The sequence below is a fragment of the Triplophysa dalaica genome, chromosome 12 (assembly GCF_015846415.1).
Source record: "Triplophysa dalaica isolate WHDGS20190420 chromosome 12, ASM1584641v1, whole genome shotgun sequence".
Lineage (NCBI taxonomy): Eukaryota > Metazoa > Chordata > Actinopteri > Cypriniformes > Nemacheilidae > Triplophysa > Triplophysa dalaica.
This window is the reverse complement of record NC_079553.1, coordinates 11,398,056-11,422,975: the sequence shown is the minus strand read 5'-3', so window position 1 is coordinate 11,422,975 and position 24,920 is coordinate 11,398,056. Positions and strand designations below refer to the sequence as shown.

At 37.1% G+C, this 24,920-nt stretch overlaps 2 protein-coding genes across 3 annotated transcripts; one reads left to right on the top strand and one right to left on the bottom strand.

Moving 5' to 3' along the window:
- Nucleotides 1-6,383: 6,383 nt before the first annotated feature.
- On the bottom strand, nt 6,384-10,479 carry LOC130432339 (immunoglobulin superfamily member 1-like). Its single transcript, XM_056761654.1, has 10 exons — nt 10,380-10,479; nt 10,139-10,269; nt 9,868-9,931; nt 9,626-9,655; nt 9,181-9,465; nt 7,443-7,736; nt 6,909-7,184; nt 6,696-6,788; nt 6,526-6,598; nt 6,384-6,437 (listed from the first exon to the last, which is right to left on the bottom strand). Exons 2-10 carry the CDS (start codon nt 10,142-10,144, stop codon nt 6,413-6,415), a joined length of 1,146 nt encoding a protein of 381 aa, XP_056617632.1. The 5' UTR covers nt 10,145-10,269; nt 10,380-10,479; the 3' UTR covers nt 6,384-6,412.
- On the top strand, nt 10,386-22,687 carry LOC130432337 (serine/threonine-protein kinase 31-like). 2 transcript variants are annotated; one of them, XM_056761653.1, is made up of 25 exons: nt 10,386-10,820; nt 10,899-10,956; nt 11,084-11,136; nt 11,285-11,380; nt 11,460-11,531; nt 11,791-11,949; nt 12,112-12,422; nt 13,770-13,914; nt 15,603-15,737; nt 15,859-15,965; nt 17,411-17,624; nt 17,836-17,961; nt 18,119-18,301; nt 18,388-18,504; nt 18,731-18,844; nt 18,988-19,119; nt 19,233-19,334; nt 19,537-19,617; nt 19,757-19,882; nt 21,180-21,299; nt 21,417-21,503; nt 21,696-21,845; nt 21,999-22,124; nt 22,228-22,299; nt 22,374-22,687. In XM_056761653.1, the coding sequence occupies exons 2-25, from the start codon at nt 10,920-10,922 to the stop codon at nt 22,476-22,478; spliced, it is 2,970 nt and encodes a 989-aa protein (XP_056617631.1). In that variant the 5' UTR covers nt 10,386-10,820; nt 10,899-10,919; the 3' UTR covers nt 22,479-22,687. The 2 variants fall into 2 exon arrangements, with proteins under 2 accessions (XP_056617631.1, XP_056617630.1); XM_056761652.1 differs by having other exon boundaries at nt 18,725-18,844; nt 22,374-22,679.
- Nucleotides 22,688-24,920: the final 2,233 nt, after the last annotated feature.

Here is a 24,920-nt window from a genome sequence, read left to right as displayed (position 1 = left end):
ATCAAATTCCCTCTCAAACCTGCCTTCAAAATGATTGGGCTACTATGTGTGAAACATCTGTTTTAATGGTAAAAAAAAGCAACTTGAAAGGGACAAAACAAGTCTCGTCGGTATCCATGGACTGCCCCGGGATATTCTGACAACAGGTGTGAAATTGGTTTATTAGTCTAAGTGCAAAGATGAAATTACATAGTATAGATTTGGCTCAAAGCTAAAGGACGTGTCAGAGTTTGCTCTTTTGAGGAGGATAAATCACTTGTCTGCACAATGCCAGGACAAACATCACCCATTCTACAACAGGACATTATGGTTACACTCTGCATGAGATATTTTATGAGACTCGTCTAAAACAATCTTGTGCAGAAAACAGCATGTTTTGGCACTTTATATTAATTATATGCCATTTGTTATTAAACTGTTGTTTTTTTATGGTTTTACTATTATTGAATGGGATTGTGCAAATTATGGACCTAATTATGAAATCTGAACTACTCCTAAAATATTTGAAATACCAAACATATTTTTTGCACCTTCACACTTTAGCATAATGTTGATCAATTTACTCCTTTACTTAATACATCTTGTCCAATATGACCATTTCTAACTGGCTAAGTTAGAAAACCATTTTTAAAGAAATAAAATCAACCTGTCTTGCACCTAAACTCAACCCTTCAAAATATATTTTGAAAAGATGCTTGTTTTTTGTTGTATTTGTATTGTTTTGGTTTTACTGTAAAATAATGCATTGCTTTGCACAAGGCTTTGTTAAAATAATCTATGATATCTGAGGTGCTTATTTTAACATACAATGGTCAATAAAAATTGTATGTAAAAGAATAGCTGAATGGATTACGCTCTTCTGGGCGCTATTGTTTGCTATATATTGCTCCAAATATGTATAAACTTTGTTCTGATGAACACAGAGAAAGATATTTGGAGGTCGAAACCAAACATTTCTTGGCCACCATTGACTACCATAGTTGGAAAAATTCATATATAAAATTATTTGTTCTGTTGAACAGAAAAGAAGATATTTTAAGGGATGTAGGAAAGAAAACAGTTCTGGGGCACTTTTGACAAGCATTGTCATTTTTACTACTATGTTATAGTCTATGGTTGCCAAGAAATGTTTGGTTACAATTAAGCTTTCTTTCAGATATCCTTCTCTTTGTTCATCAGAACATAGACATTTATACAGATTGTTTATAAAGATCATCGAGATTCTTATTTTTGGGTATACTATCCCTTTATTGATAACTACAGACAGACCTGTGATTTACACTGTGTTACTGTTCTTTATAACACATGACAAAGTTTTTCCAGATGGAAAGGCAGAACTAAAAGTAATAGTAAGGAAAGTATTAATATATGAAAATGACATGAAGAGAAAACAAGAGGGAGAGACTGAGATATGAAATATGGTTTTTACCTAGGAAACATTTATTTATGTGCTGGCATTGGCCGGCTCTGTGCTCTTGCAAGCATTCACTTATTTGTAGGTCTTGTATGGAGTGTGTGTCTGTATTGCACTGCAGTGCTTGGATGGGACAGTGTTTTCATTGGAAAACATGAGCTTCTGTATCAGCTTTTCTACACTTTCTCAAAATTAACCACAAATGGGTTTAATGTCGGGTTAGCACTGCTGGTCATGTGTCAGTTCTGACATCCGTATACAATGTTTCATCTGAGAGGTTTATGATAAGTACAAGCTATAGCGCCCTCTTAATAATTGACATATCATTTGTATTTTTGAAATGTAGCACTGTATTGGTATAGGGCTGCCCGCTGCTCTCTGACGCACATGAACAAATATTATTTGACTGAAAGCAGTGAGGAGTAGACGTGTGAGTATGTGAGTATCATGGGGGTGTCTTCTTGAGACTCTTAGGGGATCTGTTAGGGACATTTTTAAGATCTACTGATGGAGATTCTAGTTAGCGGGCTGAAGACAACAGACTGACATTTAAATGTTTAAAGCGAATACTAAAATATAACTAGAAATATTATTTTCTTATTTCTTATATTAAGTTGCTTATAAATTCTCTGGACATACAATCAACTGAAATAATAATTCTCTCCAACCTCAATCACTGATCCTATGAAAACACATGTAACAGTTTTATGTTGCATGATAAAATACACTGATGTTCTGATGTTCACCACATTTGGTCTGACATTTCCATTCCACGTATAGTTTGGAAGAATGCCATCTAGGACTCCACAAGGACCTGATGTGTCCACCTCCCTTCAACTCTTTTCATTTTCCATGGGCATGTGTTTCCCATTTACAGTACCTGCAAAACATCAGAGCAAGTCGGAGGAGCAATATGCGTCTACTCCTACTTCACTGTGTGATCGGACCACGTGAAGCTATCAAGCAGGTCCTATTACGTGACAGCACCATTGCCACAATCACATGGGATCTGGATTAAGGTACACTCTTAAAGGGAAAATGCAAATTGTGTCGTCATTTACTCACTCTCAGATTGTTCCAAACCTGTATTTCTTGGTTCCGATGAACACAGAGGAAGATATTTGGAGGAATGTCAGTAACAGATCTCCCCATTGACTCCCTTATAGTAGCCTTTTTATTTTCCCTACTATGGCAGTAAAAGATATCTTCCTTTCAGCAGAACATAGACATTTTCACAGGTTAAGAAGTTCTGAGTGATTGATGACAGACATCAACACCTTTTTGTTAAACAAAAGTTTTTTTTAAGGAACATCTTTCTAAAAAGGAAAAAAAAATGGTTAGATTTGTCGAATAACCATTTTAAGACCAGAAACGGTTATTCAGTGGCATTGCTGCGAAGAACCCTTTAAAGCATGGGTCTTCAACCGGGGGTCCTCGGTGGAACTGCAAGGGGACCGCAAATTATTGTTTACTCAGAGGCAACTTTTTGTTCAAAATGTAAAGCATGGGCACAGAAATTGCGCACGTGCGCGACCGCCTGGACTCATTGAATTTTAAACGGCGTGCGGACAAAAACATCCATTAAGGCAGCAGAAGCGATAGAAGAAACGTTACATCTGGTTCATCATCTCCCTTCCGATAAGTTCAGGGCATGAAAGGAGTTGCGTGCAAATAAAATGCATTCTCATATACTTCTGAACTTTTGTAAAATGTGTTAAAGCTAAGCGCTAATTTGACAGGCAAATGACACCACACAGCTTCTGCGTTGAAAACTCTGACAAAACTATCGTATATATGTTTAAAATAAATGAAACACGCACCGTCTAGTAGACCTCTGATGGTGCACTTCAAACAAATTGCCCCAAAAATAAAGAGGACTCGTTCCGTGATGCTCTCCTTAGTCTGATATCAAGTTCTGCAGAAGAAAAAAACTCGTGAAGAAAGACAACGGAGCTCAGATGTATAAAATAGCGGAAGAAAAAAAGATACTTTATAAAACGGCCTGCTATTTCAACAGAATGCATAAGATCTGAACTTATTTCTTTTGAATCCATAGACAACCTCTACCTCCACTAGAATATGCTTTATGCCAGTAACCCGGGTCAGTCATCTCAATGAAGCCTTTATAAAAACTAAGGTTCAGGACAAGTAAATTGTTCATCTCACAGTAAAATGAAAACAAATGATGCTGCAAATCCCTTAAAATAATCAAACAATCAATATGAATGATAAAAATAATACACTGAAAAGTATGTGCAACAATAACATAATAGTGCTAAAGTAATTTCTTAACAAAATAGAGCTGTTTAAATGAAAACAAACTTTATTGTAACAGCAATGTTTACACATTTAGTATAAGGGGTCCCTGCTCCATGCATCTCTCATCTAAGTGTTCCTTTACCCCGAAAAACGTTGAAGACCCCTGCTTTAACAGGATAGTTGTCCCAAAAATTCTGTCATCATTTATTCACCCTCAAGTAGTTAAAACATGACTCTTTCTGCGGTCTAACAGAAAAGAAGATATTTTGAAAAATGTCTTCAATGTTTTTGTGTCCATACAATGGAAGTCAATGAGAGCCAATATCTTTTGGTTATGAGCGTTCTCTAAAATATCGTCTTTTGTATTTTGCAAAGAAAAGACAGTCATACATGTTTGGAATGAGTAAATTATTTTTTGGTGAAATGTCCCTTTAATAACCTTTATTTTTAAGAATGCAAACGGAAATTGTTCCTCAGTTATCTTCTGGTGTTTAACTAGAACCACCTAATATTTATTCTGTATTGTGGTATTTATTTATAGTATTTACCATGTAGAAGTCTCTGAGGTAATGTTCTGACACTCATAGTTTAAAGACAATAAGTTCAGCTGGGGGAGTTTGGGGCCTTAAAGTCTGTCCCTCTCACAGTCGTCCTCTCTCAAGAGGGTCCGAATGATTGAACGCGTGATAAACTTCAAACATATGTTAGTGTCCTGCAAACCCAAACAGTGGAAAATATTGCCATGAGGGAGGCCAGCGAATCCATAAGCTGTCAGTTTATATTGCTAGTCACCAGGAGCTGGTACAGTTGAGGTTTCCAACAATAACCGCCGTGGCTGTTGTAGAGAAACCTCACGCTTTAAAGGAAGCAGCAAAGACAGACCTCAGAGGTACGTATGGGGGAAAACTGTTCCCCTTTTTTCAAGGCATCGTTTTGTGTTACCTGTGTGCTTCATAAATCCAACATATGTCCTGTTCCTGGAATGCTGAGCGTCTTTCCATCCTCACCCTCCCCTTCTCTTTCTCCGCCTGTGCTCCAGTGTTTGCAGCAGGGGCAGGTGCCCCTCCCCTGGGCAGTCAGCTCAGGAAAATCTCCTGCTGGGCAGACGAGACTAGGCCGAAGTTTAGGCCAAGCTCCCGCTGAGAGAGAATAAGAGGCTCCCTTACTCTAAGACGCACATCCACAGACCCGAATTCAAAACTCCCATCTGTTTTCTCTCTCTTTCTTTACTTTTGTTTCTTTACGAGCAGACGTACCAAACGGACCTCATCGAGTTGGTGTGCAAGATACAAACAACACAAAAACCGTATTATTCAAAAGAGTTTATCATCATACAGAACAACCCACATTTGCTTACGTATGGATGCTGATCGCCAGGTTTATTACCGAAACCTGTGTTCGCACAAGTACACCAGACCGTTTCTGTCAGCACCCTGCAAATCTTGCAGATGTGACAGAAATCTTGTCTCGCACTCGCCGCTGGCAAACAGAACAGACCAGCAATACAAGTGTCTCTTTGTACACCTAAGGCTCCAGTGCCATACAGCACCCGTCTCTTGCCTCATTCCCCGTCTTCACACGTCTGTGTGAGCCGCCTAGATCAGGCGAAACTCAGGCTTGCGTGCTTCGGAGGGCCGGAGGTTACATAAACGGACATCACCGCCGCAGTTCGCACTAAGGTTCTGACCAGCAGAACCGTTAACAGGCTGCGTCTACACCTCTCACTTATTTTCAATCTCTCTTTCATTCCATAGAAAAGTATTTTAAAAAAGTATACACCTTTTATTTTGTCTGTTAATACTGTTTCTTGTTTCGCAATCTTCTCTGAGAGCCACCTAACCTCTCTTATGAAACTGTCTTCAACAGAACAAAAAAAAAGATCAAGTAATTGTTCCTACAATGGGAGTCAATCTGTTTGGTTATAAGCATTCTTCCAAATATCTTTGTTTGTGTTCATCAGAACAAAGAAATGTAAAAAGATTTGGAACAACTCGAAGGTGAGTTAATGATGACAGAATTTCCTCTTTCGGTACATTATCCGTTTAAATAACAGGATGAGGTGAACTCCAAATGCAGATAGGATATAATGTAAAATAGTGTAATAATTGTTTTTTTTCAAGCTATTCTTATTTTCATTTGTAGTTTGTTTTGCTGGTAGAACACACACTTATGGCAAAGTCTCCAGAAGTTTGTGCTTAATCTGGATGATGCTAGTCCCAGAATTAATAAAAAATCAGTTTTGCTTTAAAGGAGTAGTCCACTTCAAAATAAGGCCTGATTGACTTTCCCTAGTAATTTTTATTCCTACTATGGAAAGTCAATGGGAAACTAAGGAAACTACTCCCTGTGATAGAAACCAGCAAATCTGACCTCTTATGTCAAAAAAATTGCTTCCATTTGATTGAAACTAAATAGTTTACAAAATGTCTATGTTAAAGATCTATTGAAATCCTTTCAAAACAGATTTCTATATGGTCTCAGACAATTGTACACTAATGTGTATTATACTGACTAAACAGTTTGAGGTTTTGTAGAGATCTGGCGTCACCTAGTGGTCAATGATCCTGTTTAGGACACCTGAAAATGAGCCTTGTTCAGAGTCTCTTAACTTGAAAACAAAGCAATATTATTTTAACAACGGAACTGATTTAAGTTTTAGTGGTTGATATGTTCATGCCATGCATTGGCAAGAAAACAGGTTGCAAATTAGTTGCGAATACAAATCTTTACTGCAGATATTTAGCAGGGCTGCTTTCCGTTGCAACTGCAAGAAATGAAGTGTAAAGGTTAGATTGTCTTGTATTCCTTACAAATAATTCTTAATTAATGAATATGATGGTCTGTTCACTTACATATCTTGTACTACTTCTAGATTGTTTGGGCAGCTTTCAGACTCTCTAACTGTGGCACGTTTGGACTGGCAACCTGCAAAAAAAATTACGAAAAGAGAATATTAACATTGTGAAAATTTGTACAGTAAAGAAGTCATCAGTCTTATCTTGATGTGTAATTTAGGACTTACGTTTAATAATAAAGCGACAAATGAAGACCACAGCTGGAGCCACAAACAGCACCAAAGCTGCCACAACATGGGTCAGAATAAGTGTGGTCTGATCTGCAATACACAATTCATGAGCACAAATACATACATTTTTTTCGCAAAATTCGACGTCACGTTCTTAATTCAGTAAATGAAATACACACTGTTAAATTTGTAAATATGTAAAGGACTCACTCCCTTTTATCATAATGTACATCTCTTGACTGGCACGCCTGGAGTTTCCTAAAACAGCCACACAACTGTATCGACCTCCATGGGAGACACTGTACACCTGATATTTGGAGTCAGTGAGCACAGGTGACCCATTCCAGAGGAACGTAAATGTGGGCTGAACATCTTCAACCTTTCGTCCTAACCGGCTGCTCAATTCTGCATGACATGCTAGCTGGAAAGTTTGCCCCTCATTTACAACATCTGGAGTCACAGTCAATGTCACAGAAGTAAATAGATCTGAAAAAATAATATATATTTTATATTAAATAAATATAAATCTTAGATGTTAGAAATAGAATAAATGATAATTTGCAAAAATTACAGGCGCTGTGGAATTAAATCCACCAGCGAGAATTTATAAATAATTCTGTATTGACTTTTCAATAATAACTCTAGCAAGTTCTTGAGCATGTATTTCCGATACAACAAATGATGTTAATCCAGGAACAGGTTCTAAAATATTTGTGTACATCAAATTAAGTTTCTATGACTCACCCGTGATGTTAATGTTAATTGTTTGGCTGTATTCAGAGTAAAACTGTGGTTCTCCGCGTCCTGCTCTACACCGGTAATGGCCATTATGTGCAGGCTCGGCTCGCCACAGCCAATATGTGGCCTGCCCTCCACCATTTCCCCATCGAATATAAACAGGAACCTCCTCACCGTCCTTGTACCAGTGAAACATCCAGCCTTGGTGCTTGGAAAGACTACAGATCATTGAAACAGGATTCTGGGAGAATGCAAGGCCATCTTGTAGATCCACGGATAAGGTGGGCTTTGGTTTTCTGGCTGCCAAGTTCCATTTAATGGATTAATACTCACAAAGCACACGCATACTTGGGAATACCAACTATAACATTGATATTATATTTAGTCTGCATTTTTATATGAAATAAACATTTAAGTTAATTTTTTTTACTTTTGTTTAAATATTTAGGGTCACTAACTCATTCATACTATTTTTTTCATTTTATACTAATAAACTATGGAATTATTAATGTGGGAATTATGTTGTGACAATAGAAAATTTTGACATGATACTTCATGAATCAACTTCTTGAAGTCTCAGCCTGCGACGTTTACATCTTTGCAGGTCTTTTATTGGCCATTTAAAAAATTATATTTTAACTTATATACAGTATATGAAGAGTTTGGTTCCAAAACGCTATAAACACATTTTGATTAATTTGAGTTAAAAAAAAAAAATCTTGACAAAGAACATGACTAGATGAAAACAATTGTCACTCCTATTGGTGTTGGACATGAGCACTCTGCCATCAACTATTTTCTGTTTCAAAGTTTCACATAGCATTTCTAGAAACATTAACAATTAAAATCCAGATTTTGATTTTAAAAGATTTATTATAAAAAATTATGATTCTTTCCAAAAACCCAATAAATCCATGACAATTTGTTTTTATGCAAAGAATTGAATCAATATAAAAGCTATTTTTCATATTGAAACTGTTGAAAATACACATCAAAGTCAGTTGAACTCAATACAATACTGATCTTACATACAGGCACTGGACTAAAAGTACATTGATTCAAGCAGTCATCGCTACTACAATGAATTCAACGGGTCATCTTTTTAATGCTCCTCACGTAAATTATTAGATTTCGACGGTTTACTTTTCTTCGCCACCTCAGAAACCAGCACAGGTGCATCAATGCCGTCAAAATGATTCATTTTTGTGTTTGTTTGTTGAGCACAAAGTACAGAGTAGATCAAGGAAACTAGGAGCAGACCGTTAACAGAGCGCCGCCATTACTGTTTATAATTTGTGGAATGGTGTGCTGTGATTGGTTGAGCGGATATTTCGCATTCTGCAGAGAAGTGAGACCGGCGTATATTGCGGTTTGGAAAAAAGGGAGACAACATACAGAATAACAAGGCGGATATCGCCTTTTGCGTGAAAATTCAAAAGTGACATTTTTTAATACCGACCTCATATAATACTGATTTTGGCGGAAACTCATTTTTTAAAATGAGGTTTATGGCGTTTTGGAACCAAACTCTTAAAGTAGATATTGGCAAAGTTATGTTATTGTCTACAAAGATAATTTCAAACATGTAAGCACCTTCACATGAAAAGATTCTGGAGATAGAAAATTTCATGCATATTTTTTTTGCCTGACACTGTAGGCCTATATACTGTATATATATATTATGTAAATAATTGCACTGTTTTAACTGATCACATATTATCTTATTCATAAGGTGTGCTCTTACCTGTCACAGTGATGAGCACATGTCTACTCTCCTTCAGTTCACCCGATTGCTGCCGAACCGCACACCTGTACCTGCCAGAATGCTTTGAGGTGACCTTGTGAATCCTGTGGCTGAAGACACCTGTGTCACTACTATTGGTGTTGGACATGATCACTCTGCCATCCACTAAAAAGGTTATTGTGGGGCTTAAAAGACTTTCAGTTGGTGTGATGACTGAACACATGAGGTTCAGTGACTCTCCGGCAATTAGGACTCCTGCAGGCTGAGCTGAGAACTCAACAGAACCTTAAAGCGGCATCACAAACACCCGCAGAACAAACAAGTCAACTTTAGTTTGACAGTTCTACATAGATAATTCAATACATTCAGAATTATAATTAATATATATTATGTATAATTAAAAGGTAATAATTCAACTAAGTGTTTGTAACTTATGTAGCCTTACCTGTATCCATGGAGACAGAGACCATCAACACTGAAAAGCAAAGAAAATCTTTAAATGCAAATCATTATTAACAGAGAAGATACAAAAACAAAACTTATTGGCTATTTACAGTGTTACAACAATATTACAAATAATGTAAAATGCATTTATTAGAGCCTTCTCCATTCATCAGAGAATGAATAAAAAGATTAAAATAAAAAAGCATATTACACAACTAATTGACTGTCAACAAACAAACTTACACACACAAATTAAATGCATTTTGAGTTTCATTCTAGACACATAGTAGAGCTTGGTCGAAGTCATCTGTGTGATTTTCAAAACAAATTTAAAAATAATCATAATTTTGGCCAATTCTACTTAGTTTATTTTATTACATCCACTCGTTATTTTTACATTACAAATTGCCACCGAAACAATTGAATATATAAAAAATATGATTCTGTATTATCATTTGAGTAAAAAATTAAGTAAACTATTATTAAAATGGTTAATTCTTCATGCAACGCAGACCGTCATAGTCGTAAGAGTCGTTTTAGAGCTGACTGCGCTTTCGAGTGACTCTCGCGGTATTTTGACGTCATATAAAAACGTGTCTGAACGCACCTGTTTTAACTCGATTTCAATCCTCACACGAATCAAAGCTACACAAATGCACAAAGTTTAAAAAAAGCACTAAAACTTTTAAATACAACTGATATGAACACCTTTATAATCCAACAATAAATCCTTTTCAGAAACGAATTTCACTGACGTTTAATAAAGTCACAAGAAGTGGATCGCGTCGCCTCTAGCGGCCGGTGTAGAGAAAGAATGTGGCCTTGGATAGAATTTCCGCTTTTGCTTGTGTAACGCTCAAACTACTCCTAACAAAAATAACTTTTGATTGATATTACAGTTAAATCGGACATCAATCAGTTATTTTTCAGTTGTTATTATCAAATTAGTGTACGGCGCGCTAGACTCGTGCACGTTTAGCGTATCCTAGCGTTAGGACCTAGCGAGTGAAGAGAGCGACTCAGACATGCGAAGTCATTAGTGTAAACTTTCAACACTCAATTAAGCAATTTACACGATCAACACATTTCTCGCGGTTTGCAAGATATTATACACACAAAATATTCTATCGATTTACACGTAATTCGCGCGCGCGCCTGCGATATATTTTCGTGGCCGCTCAACGGTAGCAACACTGGTAAGGACTTCATTTGGAAAATACAACTGTCATCGGTTGAAAAAATACAACTAACGTTATAATGGATGTTGATATTAGGTAACGTTAGCGTTAAATCGCATGGACCAGTCCGGGATTAACTTTAAACCTGAAAAAAGTAAGTTGTCGCTTTTCGTGTTTTTCAATGTCGTATATTGCTCGTTTTTGTTTAATGTTGGGCTTGTTTATGTCGTTTCTAAGAGTTGTTATTTAGTAACGTTATGTTTTCCATTCTCATCACATAGTGGAGCTGGTTGTTGTCACTCATATTGTGGACGCCATCACCTTTTGGGCTCAGGTAACGTTAAAATGTCAAAATGATAAGTAAATGATGAGTAAATAAAAGTATAAATTGCTACCATGCCAATTTTAATATAAGGAGTATTTGTTATTTAACCGTGTCTAATATGTATTCTGGTTTGGTGTCAAAAATCAACATTAATCAGAATGTGACAGACAAAGCAAATGAGAAGATGGAAGCTATGCTGTCAGAGAAGTGTCCAACTGCCCAGATTTTGATGGCCAGGCCAAGTCCACAAAAGGCAAGTTGCGGTTAAATTAATGAAATTAAGCATAAAACAGATGTTGGTCTGTACATCACTATGCTTTTGTCCTCTGTAGGTTTACGGGGCACGCTATTCAAAGGACAGGTGCTGGTACAGGTGTACGGTACAACAAAAATCAGATGACAAGGTTTGAAAACCAAAAGAGGCCAAATAATACAAGAATGTTTCTGTGTTTTATTTAAATTGCCTCAAAAATAACAGTTACTGCTCATTTCATGGGAGTTTACATATTTTGGCCTCTTCAAAAAAGTGACACCTTCAGAATACATGGAAAAGAGACCATACAATGTCAGATTATATGCTTTTCTACATATATTTAGAAGTTTGATGCTAATGCACGTTTAATGAAAATCATGTCTTATTTGTGTTTTGCTCTATGTGCCCAGTTCTTTATTTCGTACATTGATTATGGAAATAAGGAGATTCTCAGCCGATCTGACTTAGTTGAACTTCCAGAGGACCTGCAGGCCCCTGGACTTGCAAAAAAGTATAAGTTCTGGGGCTTTCATGTGTCGAGCGAGGAGGAAACTCCCCTTTATTCACAGGTATTGGATAAACCGTTGAATGTTTCCTGTTGTATGTTATCTTTTACCATTTAATGCATCACTGTTTGTCTGATTCAACTGTCAAACTCATTGCCTTACAAAGATTGTTGTATAATTTCCTAAATGTTTGAGTGTGGTGTGCCCTGATGTGTCATCCTTTAGGGGAGGTCCTTCCTTCACAATATCATTCACGGGAAGAAGTTACGTGTCCATAAGAAGTCGGTTTGCTTTGATGGAACCATCCTGGTTCAAGCCTTCCAGGGAAATCTTGACATTGGTGAGGAGCTGTTGAAATTTAAATTTGCCAAATTAAATCTCCCGGGCAACAGGGACTCCATCTCCCCATTAAGGGAGGACACAGGACTGTGGCCCGGCAGCAGCCCCCCAAGGGAGTTGGGGACACTCGGATCCTCACCGGGCTGCATGCCCAAGTTACGCCCAATATTCTCCGACCAGAAACCTCAAATCATGAAGTAAGTGGCCAACCATTCCAAAGTTCTCTTTGAATTTTACATTTAAAACAAATGTGATGAAATGGGCTTGTTTATTGTTTTATACTGTTGTATGAGGTCTACTTATGACTTTCGCGTGATTTTTACATTCAAAATGTCAAAATCAATAAGGAATAGGCTCTTTTCTACCCACGTTTTGAGGTAGGCTTGACAAACAATCGGTTTGAATGGGCTCTCCGCCATGAAGACTTGCAAGTAATTGCCCACTGCTACGATTGGATAGCAGTTTGTGTAGTAAACTTAGGTGGAGCCGGTTAGAGACGTAACATTAGGTTACACATTCGCCCTATTCGCACAGGATTAGTATTATCTGGGGACCTCGTGTGATTTATAAATGACCTCCCCACATCTGTATTTCACGTGGCGCATTTGCACGAGATAAATGAAGCCTGTGATTTTACTCAAATTTACTGACTTATATTCCATGATGTGATGGCAAGGCTTTGCGTATAGTTGTATAGTGTTTAACGATTCGCATAGGATTAAGATCACAGACAACCCCTGCAAGTATTACAAATGATAAGAGATCCCCAGGTTACACTAATCCCGTGAGAATAGGGCTCGGAATATCATGCGATCTCTAACAAAGCAATAGTGGCGCATAGAACAAAATATGTTGTACACATAAGATTGCTGCGCCATTCCTATCGTATCCAATATTGACGGCAGAGCACTTCTTTTAAATTCTCCGCAAATCCATCGTCGACCTTTGCCTTGTTCACAAATGAATCCACTGTAATGTTTTACCCACTTGAGCTGGAACGTCTTTAAAAATAAACTTCAACCACGCATTACTAATGTCGGAATCCGAAGGACGGTTATGCAGCGACTGTGTTCTTCCACAGCAGGCACTGACTCCACAATATTTTCGATCTTTAACGAAATGTTTATTGCTTGCTCGCTCTATATGGTTCTGGGCCACTTTTATTACTTCAGTACTGTCATGCGCGAACCAGTGGGCGGGGCTAGAGAAGTATTCATTGATATTCTCCTGTGTAGGTGGTGTTTAACCTAGATAGGATAGGACATAGAAATGTGCATTCCAGAACCTGCCGTTTGCTTGGCCTGGTGTCAATAACCGATGTAATCTCGGTAACAAGGGAATTTTCAGTTCTGACACATGATGTTCTTGTATAACAAAAGCTTGGGTTAAAATTTTGGTTTTAATTCATGACACTTTTAACAAAGCATTCTTATATTTGTATATATCTTATCTATGAACCTTAACAGGCAGATATTGTCATGTCAGGATTAATATCTCCAAAACTACAGTAAGTGACTGATCCTTGTTTTTCGCAATTGTCTTAGGGAGCAGAAAACTATCATTGCACTCCAGGCTTTGGCTAGACTGAATATTGAACATAATGAAGAGGTCAAGCCATCAAAGGCAGATGCACAGCAGAACACTCAGGAAACCCACAAGAGATTGAACGACACCAATTCTGAACTGCAGGTGACATATCACAAATATTTTACACTTACAAACTTCTAAAATGAAGGAAAAGTTCAGTCTGTTACTCTGTTTTGGCTCAAATTGATTTTTGAAACTTTGCAATTAATCGATGACAAAATAAATATTGTGATTATTTTATATATGTGTGTGTAGTGTGTATATTTATATATGAGTACACAAACATACATGTATATATTTAAGGAATGTGACTAATATATATTTCTACATCATGTTAGTTGTATTTGAATGTAAACTTATATTCACGTACAGTAAACATTTGTTCTAACATATATTTATCCACGAGCTTGTGTGTGCATTTATATATAAACTAGTGGTGAGCATAGATTATTTTTTTTAATCTAGATTAATCTAGATCAATTCCAAGATTAATCTAGATTAATCTAGATTAAAATGGCTCATTTGAATTCTGCCGAAGGCATTCAGAATATGTGTGCTACCCAAATAATGACTAAAAGTAAGTCTTTGAGAACGGGTTTCTCAAGCCAGGTGGCGCATTAGACCAGAGGCTCATCTCCTGTTTCCAAAATGCATCACAAACTGCTTGAGAAAGCTGTTCTACTATGATAATTGGTGATGAAAATTAAATTATGTTCAATAAGATGAACTTGTGTTTACTTCCGCATTAGCTAAGGGATGCTTTGCGTTTAGGTGGTACTTGAGACTGGAAGAGCTCCAACAGTACATTTACATTTAGTCATTTAGCAGTCGCTTTTATCCAAAGCGACTTACAAAGAGTGAGGGAGCAACAAGCGATATTTCATACAGGAGCCATAATACATTAGATCTCAATACAAAGTTACTGGTTTCAACTAAAGCTAGACCACTACCTGTTGAGAGAAAGTGTTTTTTTTAAACCAATTCCGCATTGCACAAGGTGCAAACAACCTTAGTCTTTTCGATGTTTCTATTGGGAAGCTTCTTAAAAATGTATATTCCCTGAAGCAAACCCGGCGGCTTCATAGCTGCATCCATGTTAGCACGTCACGTTTGATGTTGTAATTTCACAGTATCGTTATGTTGTGTTCAGACCAAACGCGAATGGCGTGTCAAGCGCGAGTGATTTATATGTTAATGCAAAGAGCCAATAGTCCTACTTGCTGCGCGAATGAAGCCCTGGTTATGAGATGATGAGGCGGCTTCTGCTTCCGCGAATGACGCGAATCACGCGAGTTGAAAAATCTCGTTCTCGCCCCGTACAGTGCAGTTAAGCTGGTATACATCCGCGCTAAAATATCAAGGTGAAAGTCATCATAGCTTGCGTAGTATAGACCCAGCTCCCAACCCAACTTTGAGAATAGATTAACGGCGACATTTTTTTATCGCGCGATAAGAGTCTCACTGCGTTAACGGCGTATACACATATTAAGGAAACACAAACATTTATTTTGCAATCGAATTGACAGCACTAAAATTGTAACCATTGCTTATCAATGAGATTTTAAGCATGAAAATATATATAGGAAATGTACTTAAATGTAAAATAGAGCTCATTTATGAAGACTTGTTTAATTACACCCTAATAGAGAATTATAAAATTGCTTACCTCATTATCGTGATGCCAGAGACTTGATTGTATCATTCGTATTTTACATTTGAAAACCCCTGTCAAACCCTTTTTGGCAAGTGAAAACATGCCTGATATAATCTCTGGCCACTGTCTTGTTTAGTATACCCAGAGGATGAGCGAGGTATTTAAAGAGAAGGAGATGGAGATCATGAAGCTAAAAAAAGAAGGAACGGCTCTCCAGCAGCACTCGGTTCTCCTGGGACAGCAGCTAGAGGAGGCCAGACTCGAGCTCAAGGTGCTAGTGGGGTTGTACTGGGTGCTTTGTTTCACACTTTTTTTCGATGGGGGTTTGGGTGTTGATTGTGTTTTAAGCCATGACATGATAAGTCGTATAAAGCTTTGTTCATATTTTGCAGGCACTGAAGGGGAGCTTTGTGGAGAAGACGGAACATAATCATCCTTCAACATCTGCAGACAGAATTACCCAGCTGTCAAAGAAAGTGGATTCGTTGAGGAAACTAAGGCAAGATTCTTCCTGTAGCTCGGTTGGTAGGGTTGGTACTTTGTAGCGTCAATGGATCAAAGTTTGTGGGATTAAAGTATACTCAACCTTAAAGGGACAGTTCACCCAAAAATGTCAATTCTGTCATCATTTACTTACCCTTAATTTGTTTCAAATCTGTATAATTTGCTCTAATGAACACTTGAGAAATATATTTGGAAGAATGCTTGTAGACAAGCAGTTCTTCGCCACTGTTGACTACCATAGTAGGAAAACTTGTAGTCAAAAGTGTCCCAGAACTGTTTGCCTTCCTACATTCTTCAAAATATCTTCTTTTGTGTTTAACAGAACAAAGAAATGTACAAAGCAATTTTTCCGTCTATGGTAGTCAATGGTGGCTACAATAGAGGCTATGCATTGACATCACTTTCCCACATGAACACGCTGGAGCACTCCTGCAAAATGGCCAGTCAGCAAAATGGCTGCTTTCAATTGGAGAAACAAAGCAACAAGGATTAAAACATGCAATTATTTGTTGAAATTAAAGCATTTGGTCTCGACAGGGATCCTTACGACTAACATAGGAACCAGGTGTCCTTGTACATTAAAACATTGCAGGGAATTGCGTTTCCTGATATTTATTTTGTACCCAATTTCAGCGCTGGGGGAAATACACTAAGCAAACCCTTAATTAAACATTTTCTACTCGAGGAAACGCTTTTAGTGATTTAATAAACCGAATATTGCAAGATCTACATTGCTCTTCTAAATTTTTAGAGTCTTAATATGTTAATCATTACATTTGCATGAAATACATCTACTTACATTTACATTTAGGCATTTGGCAGACGCTTTTATCCAAAGCGACTTACATTGCTTTATCCTATACATTTTACACAGGTATTTTCAATGCCCTGGGATCGAACCCACAACCTTGCATTGTTAACGCAATGCTCTTACCACTGAGCTACAGGAAAGCGTAACATACTTGGAATGTTAAAAGAAATACATTTACACAACACACAAGGTATAGAAAGTAGGTTGGCAACACTATTATGGTATGGATCAACAAAAACATTGACGTCTTCCATTTGTTTCAACAAATTACAGCGATTCATTTGCTTTTTTCTATCCTTCGGCAGTCTTTAAAAAGAAATCTCTTTGATTTCGTGCTCAATCTGATTGTACAATCAAACGCACAACAACTAAATTGTAAATACAGTACAGATAAGGTAAATACTGCTGCATTTTGTCTTTCTACCACTAAGTGGGCATGATAACTTAACTTTACTTAACATGTTCGGCGACGACACATGCAAAACCTCTATATCAACTTGGAACAACTAAAGGGGATGCAAATGAAGACAGAATTTTCAGTTTTGGGTAAACTATCCCAAAAAAGAAATTCCAAACTTTTCTGTTTGTTTAATACTCTCATGTTATGAGTGTTTGTTTGTTTATTTCAGAATAAGTTTTGATGATTCAAAGGTGCATTTGCTGATTAATATGAGTTGCAACCCCAGGGACAGTAATTCATGTTCGCGTTCTGAAGATCACATTCTGGAAGCCATCACCATCATCATGAACTACAGGGTCACAATGCCTCTGAACTCACAGAAGCTGGAGGTTTTGTGGGAAAATTACAATCAGACCTTAGAGAAACTAAAAGCTTGTCAAACGGTGAGTACAATATACTCAAATAAATTTAATCATTTTTTTTAAATAAGTTTAAATATGGAATCAGTTTTGGTAAACCTTTTATTATTATATATTCTAGCATAACATTCTTCTTATGCAACCTGATATAAGAGATGTATTATACAGTCAAATGCTGATGAGACTGGTGATATACTGTATATGGAGGATTGATAAGCTCAGTGTTTTCTGTCAGATGGGGGAAATGGAGTGTTTGGTGAACAGGAGAAATGAGGCCCGTGCCGCTCTCTCTGTTAGTGTGGATGACTTTCTGCAAGAGGTGGACGAGCTGCCTGTCAATGCACGACTGGAGAGACTGACGGTGCGTAGTGAAGTGACTATTATGGGTTCAGTAAATGTCGATCTCATTTAATAGCAGTTTTGCAATAATGTTAAATGATTATCTTTTGTGGCCCAAAGTGAATTTATAGTGAAGATTTCCACAGCTGCTTTTTTAATCGAGCTGTCTGTTTCTGCAGGAAGTGGGGACATCTTTGACTGCTCTGTTTGGTTCAGTGTTGCCGGAGGAGCAGGTCGACGAACATTCTTTTGAGAAGTTCTGTGAATGGAGGAGGGAGAAACACCAGAAAACCAAAGATGTGCAGAAAGCTACCGATGAGGCTCTCATGGCTCTAAGCAACTGGGCAGCCAGGCTTACTAAGGTATGTCTGTTTAACTCTCTAGTTTACATAATGGAGATACTTGTGCTGTTTCTGCTCCATATTTGAAAAATGTGAACATTTGACAGTTTTTCTGTTTGTTGGAAAAAACGTTGGTGACCGGAGAGGATGTTGCTGATGGAGTGTGTGAGATACTGATGAATGCTGAAGCTGCAGTGTGTGAAGAACTCAACACTGCCTTATCCGTAAGATGTCTACCATTATTTACACATTGCTGTCTGATCATTCTCATTTCAATCGTCATGCCTTCTTTTGATAGCTTTTTAAAATGGGTTTGTGTAAGTTGGCTGGGCTACTGATGGAATTTCTTTTTTTTGCATGTGAAACACATGTGTATTTGTATTTGTAGATGTATTTCAGACTTTCTGCGAATTAATTAAAAATAGTTTCGCTTTGTTTTGAAAGGAACAGAAGAGCCAGGAGACGAAAATAGTGTTAAATGCCTTTCACAAAGCCATGCAAGACATCCGAAAAGAACAGATTTTGTTAGAGGACATCAGGCAGAAGTATGAGCTCAACATGAAGGTATCTTAAAATCACATATTTTAAATTTATCTTGTTAAAGCTGTTGATTGTAATTCTGGATAAGAAAATATCTTCGAATTTAAATAAGTATATGATGGCTGGTGTTTGCAAAGCATCACTTTTATAATAGCTTATCTTTTAAGTTTAAGCAGGAGGTGCTGAAGTGGCAGAACGGTCCTCCTAAACTGGATGAGCTTTTTGCAGTGAAGAAGCACATCAGGAGCTTGAGATCTCAGCTGCGCTGGAAACTAGTGGAGGTCAGCTGTCTGGAAGAGGTGAGAACAGTCCTGATGTAAACCACATCACGAGGTTGCAGTTAACAAAGGGATTTCATCCTGGATGTTTATATTAGTGATATGCATATTAAAATTTGTATGCCTGTTTACAGGCAGAAGACCTGGATCTGCCAGAGATCCTGAAGAAGAAGGAGGAGATCACTGAGACGAGGAACGCTCTCTTTCGAGAAATCAGCCATGAGCAGAGGGAATATGTATGTGGTGATATTATTTGACAATTTGACATTTTTAGAAGATACTAGCCATTGATTGTTGAATTGATATACAATACTATACAACAACTCTTTGTCTGGTTTGAAGGATACCAGTTCTGCAGTATTATATAATAGTGTTTATACCTTAAAATTAGTCAAGCTTATGTAATATGTGAAATGTCCATACTTTGTTGATGTGCAGTTTATGCTGTGTGACATGGTGAACAAAGGGTTTCCTGAATTACCAATGATCTACCCTGATGCAGATATCAACAGCTACAAGGTACATTCTTGCATTATTTATTGTGATTTGCAGTATTAATTAGTAAATGGTTTTGTGCTCAAACATAATGTTGTAAAAGGCAGGTTGAAATGAAAAGACAGTTTTAATTGTGTATATTGATTTCTCTTAATGGTTTTAGAGCTCTGCAGGACTGTTACTGAAGAGCTTGGACAGAGACATGTTTGATGCAGAGCCAATGAAAGAGCTGAGTGGGAGGAGACCTCTTCTGAGCACAGATTTTCAAGGGCAGAAAGTAGTCCTGAAGGTCGGTGTAGTCATTTGCTTTGCAGTAGTCAAATAACAGTAAGAGATTGACATCAACTCTGTTAATAAATTGTAAGTGACACTGATTATCAAAAAATCGCTGCTGTCCTTCTGCTGTCCATTTTTTTATAAATGATTATTATTTGTCTACTGTAACGAGGTTCATTAAAAGGAGGGAAGGAGACCGGAACCGGAAGACATTTAAACATTTAATAAAGTAATAACAGCCGGCGGCCCCTCACGGCCGACCGGCGGCGAACTAAACAATAAATACAAATACAAACATGTTCGGGCCCGGTCCTCTCTCGTCAACAGTCCCGTCGCTCGTCCTCTTATGCTCCCAATCTCCACTGTGAGATATCCCCGCCTCACGGCTCTCGTCACGTCTTCCTAACCACATCTACCTTTATGTTTGTCCCTGGGTTAATGTCTAACTCATAAAAAGTATTACAAAGGGCTTGTCAACTTTGACGACACAGTATGTTATCATTTAAAATGTAAAGGCCTTGTTTCACAGACATGACTTAGCTTAAGCAAGGTCTATGCCTTAGTTATACTTGGTATTTATGTAGCTTTTATAAATATATCTTCGAAGAATGCATTACTGGTGTGCATCTCGAGACAAAACAAGGGCACTGATACATTTTAATGGTGTAGTTCACCTTCAAAATTAAAATTCTGTCATAACTAGCAGGCACTCTTGTCAAAACCTGTATGACTTCTTCTTGTCTTCTGCAGAACACAAAAGAAGATATTTTGAAAAATGTTGGTAACAACAGATAAGCCCCCATTCACTTATATTGTAACCAATGCAAGTGAATGGGGGGGGCTGTTAACATCATTACTCAAAATATCTGTGTTCAGCGGAAGGAAGGAAGTCATACAGGTTTGAAATGACAAGAGGGAGTAAATGGTGATAGAATTTTAATTTTGAAGGTGAACTACGCCTTTAAGATATTTCTGGGCAGGTTATATTCAGTTAAGACAGGTCACACATTCATCCAAGTCTGGGACTAGCCTTAAGCCTTTTCTGTCTAACTGGGCCAAAGTGTTTTTGCCAATTCCTGAAAAACAGTGAATTTGGACATACAGCGTTTCAGAAGGACAGCAACGGATTGTTTTTTCATCTTAATGGCATACGTTTTGATATTGAAAGAAATGTATCATGCTGTGAAATACGTTACTTGACAAGTGTTTGAGTTATATTTTCCTTTTTTTTTATGGAATGATATTTGTACATTGACTGGGAAAAAAAGTGTATAAATTGCACATGTATTAAAGATTTGGGTTATTTTCAGTGTTACACTGTGGATGAAGAGTCAGAGGAGAAGATGCTTAAACAAGCTGCCCAGTATCACACAGCTCAGCAGCAGAACCCATCCAAAGTCGTGCCTCTTATAGCACTGTTTTGCGGCAAGGTTCTCTATCTTTATTATAACTCTAGTTTTACAATGTATATAGTACAGTGGATCTCTGTATGTTTCAGTTTTGTTTATACAAGCCTGTGTGTATAAGGATGTTTTGTTTCTGTCCAGTCTGATCCACTTGCATACGTCATGGTTCCACACTATTCTAATGCAAGCCTCCGAACCATTCAGAAATCTTCTCCACTGTCGTCTTCTGTGAGTAGCTGTATTTCTTAGAAATTGTGCAGGATTTTAGACAAAGACTGTAAATCATGTATGTGGAGTTTATTGTATATTTGAAGTATTAGAAAGTGAGACATTTACAAAGTTAGAATAAAGACATATTATTACAGTTTATGAACATTATTTAAAAGTGCAAAAAGTTGATGTGAAAATGTGGCCACGCAGGAGATTAAAAGGGTGATGAGAGGTGTAGCTCTTGGACTACAGGGTCTTCATGCTGTATCTGTTACTCATGCATCGCTGCATCCCAACAACGTGTTTGTCCTGGGCCGAGAAAAAGCCATTGTGGGGGATTATGATTTCACAAAGACACCTGTAAGTGGATAAAAAATTGAGGTTCATCGACATGGCTTTTTTTGCCTTTTTGCTAAACATAAAAAATGACTTAGAAATAAAATAGAAATTTGTTCTCCCATTAAAGAATTTCAAATGTGTTAATTGTTTATTTAAATTATTTGTTTATTACAGGAGCAGAGGGCAACTGACAGTGGAATGGTCGCTGGTTCTATCAGTCTGGTGGCTCCAGAGTTGAGAAAGGGTCATCCCCTGTCCCCGGCCACTGACATGTATGCCTTTGGAGGCATCTTGCTCTGGGTAAAACTGTCACTCAAATCATCCACTCGCCACTGTCCTTTTTATAATGAATAATGCAGCATTAAATCTTTTTACATCACCAAATGGACAATGATTTTTACAGCTGCATGTTCCCGACTTCAATGCAACTCTAGAGAGTGAGAATCAGAATGTGCAGTTTACTGGATTGCATCTGGTAAATTTATTAGCTTATTAAAATCTGTTGATAATTATAAAAGGAATTTATTTAGTTGTCTTTGTTTCTTACAGGATGAAAACTTGCAAATCCTTCTTCCAAAGTTACTGATTTCTTCTGAAAGATTGTCTGCTCCTGAGACCTTAAAGGATGCTTACCTCACGTCGGCTGACTTCTAAATGTTTAATGTTTTTAGTTCTAAATTCTTTTTCATTTTTCTTATATTCTGTCTAAGAAAGAAAAACAAGTTGGAGTTGTTTGTTTGTTCCCTTACAGTTTGTGTTCCTTAAATAAATATATAGAGGCAGAACAAAGTGAAGTTGAGAGATGTACATTATTTTATGGTTTCTTGAAAAAATTCCTCCCTTGCTCAACATGTGATATTTTATCATGTTCTTGGCTTGATCGGAGTAACAGCAAAGGATGTCAGCTGCACTCTGTCATTGACAAGTCCTTTTTAAAACTTCCCAATTGTGCCCATATTATCATTTGTAACAAGTTGAGGGGTCTTTATAAGGTTGTGAGAATCCATATTTTCTCTTACTTGCACTTTCTTGAAATGTGACATTTGGTAAAGTGTAGAAAAAAGATGAGGGTGCAGGTGAGTGAAACTACAGGACGGGTGTGTAATCTGCCATCTTTACAGGAAATAAGAACTAATTTGATTACTACATCTGTTTTTGACATTCACTTTGTTGAACCTATTTATGTGATTGACCTTGAAATACTTGACTACCCTCTTGAAAGTATTTTGGTCCTTATTCATCTGCTCATTAGGATGAGCTGTTTTGACAACATAAAGTTAATTATTGGAAAATATTGCCCAGCGTTGATCATCCTAAATTGCTCTTGTATTATTGGTTATTTGACAACCCAAGATCGTTTAGTACAAAGACTTCATTTGTTCAGTTGTGCATTGAATAATTTTTCTTTGATGTGAAAGGCACATGTTGTCCCTTGAATAACGCCCAATTTCAAAAACATTTTATCCTAATAAGTCTGAACATCGCTTTTTGTTGATCATTTTGAACCTATTGTTAAACGAGTTAATGCAATTTGATTCTGTTGCAATAGCCTGACAATCAAATTTCATGCCCTGTACAGTTCTGCTTTTTGGCAAGGCGTTTGTTAATGTGGAGTAGCCTATCCAAATTCTCGTAAAAAAAACAGCTAAACCCTTCAAAAACGAATAAGTGCCACCTTCTTCTTCGTGTCTAGAGCTGTTTTTAAAAAACAAGCGCTGCACACTAGAGCCGATGTAGGAACAGGAGCCCATGCGCTCAGTCAGCCAGAGAGAGATCTGAGACAACTCCGAAATCCACGAGCAGTCGTCGGATGAAGGTACATGTTTTGTTCATTGATTTCATAACTTCTTCATATATATTTTTGTTTTAGACAGGAATTTATTTAAAAAAAAAAACTGGTGTCTATAGCAGTGTTTGGATTATCATCGTCACAATAAAAAAGACCTCATAGGTCAAATGTGATAAATTGGTGAAGGTTGTAGTCTACACTTTGTGTGTATTTGAAACTTTTTAATGAGGAAATGAAAAACAAATGTATCAACAAAAACAAAAAAGCCTAAGAAATATTTACAATAGAACAAATTCAAGACAACTCAAGTATTGATCATCTTTTAGAAAAAATATGCTATTTTTAAAACTTGTTAATCAAATACATTATGTGTTCCAAGACAAAGCTTTTGTTTGTTTTATTTTACATTCTAGATGCCTTCACATCAGGTAATGTTCCTGGTCATTGCTGTGCTGTGTATAGTGACAGTCACAAGTGCTCATCCATCCACACAACTAAAAGTCATCCCTGCTGATGACCGGGTCAAATATTATGCCTAATATAAATTTCACACGACAAAGGTAAGTAAATAAAGGGTACATTTATTAAGAATATGATATTAATATTAATAATAATTGTATTGCTAAAACGTTTTGTAATAAATCAGATAATCCAAAAAAAATGTATTTGACAATAACATTTAGTGCATTGTTTATTCCGTTTTCTTTGTTGACATAGTACTCTGACTGTCCTAACTTGTTTAAGGTATGGAAAAAGAGCCAGTCCTGATACTGTGTTCAGTGTTCCTGGATTTGCTGCCAAGAGACACACCAGAAATTATTCCTAAATCAAAGAACAGGCAAACAGAGGGTGAAAATTACAAAATCAGGTTAGAACACTGTGCTCAAAAGTGTTTTTTTTTTTTGGTTTAGACATTGGAAATATGAGGTGATGTCTAACTGCTTAATCTTTATTAACTAAGGATACATATATTATATTAGAGAGAAGGATAATTTAGTATTCGTATAAACATAGTTTTAGCCCATATACTGTCATCTTCATGTTATAAACTATGAAGGTTTTTTTTGCTTGTGTTTTCTTAGATTCCAATTGTCAATTTTATGATGCAAGATGTTTACTATTCATCACGCCATTTCATTGATGACCAGAGGGTGGCAGTATGCAGCTTTAAGCCTTTGCTCTGACACTAATGTACTTACTTTGGTCAAATCATATGCTGTGCTATTCAATATACAGTACAGAAATCAGTGTTATTAGCAATACACAGACATAAATGATAGTTACCTAGCAATATACAATCAATATAA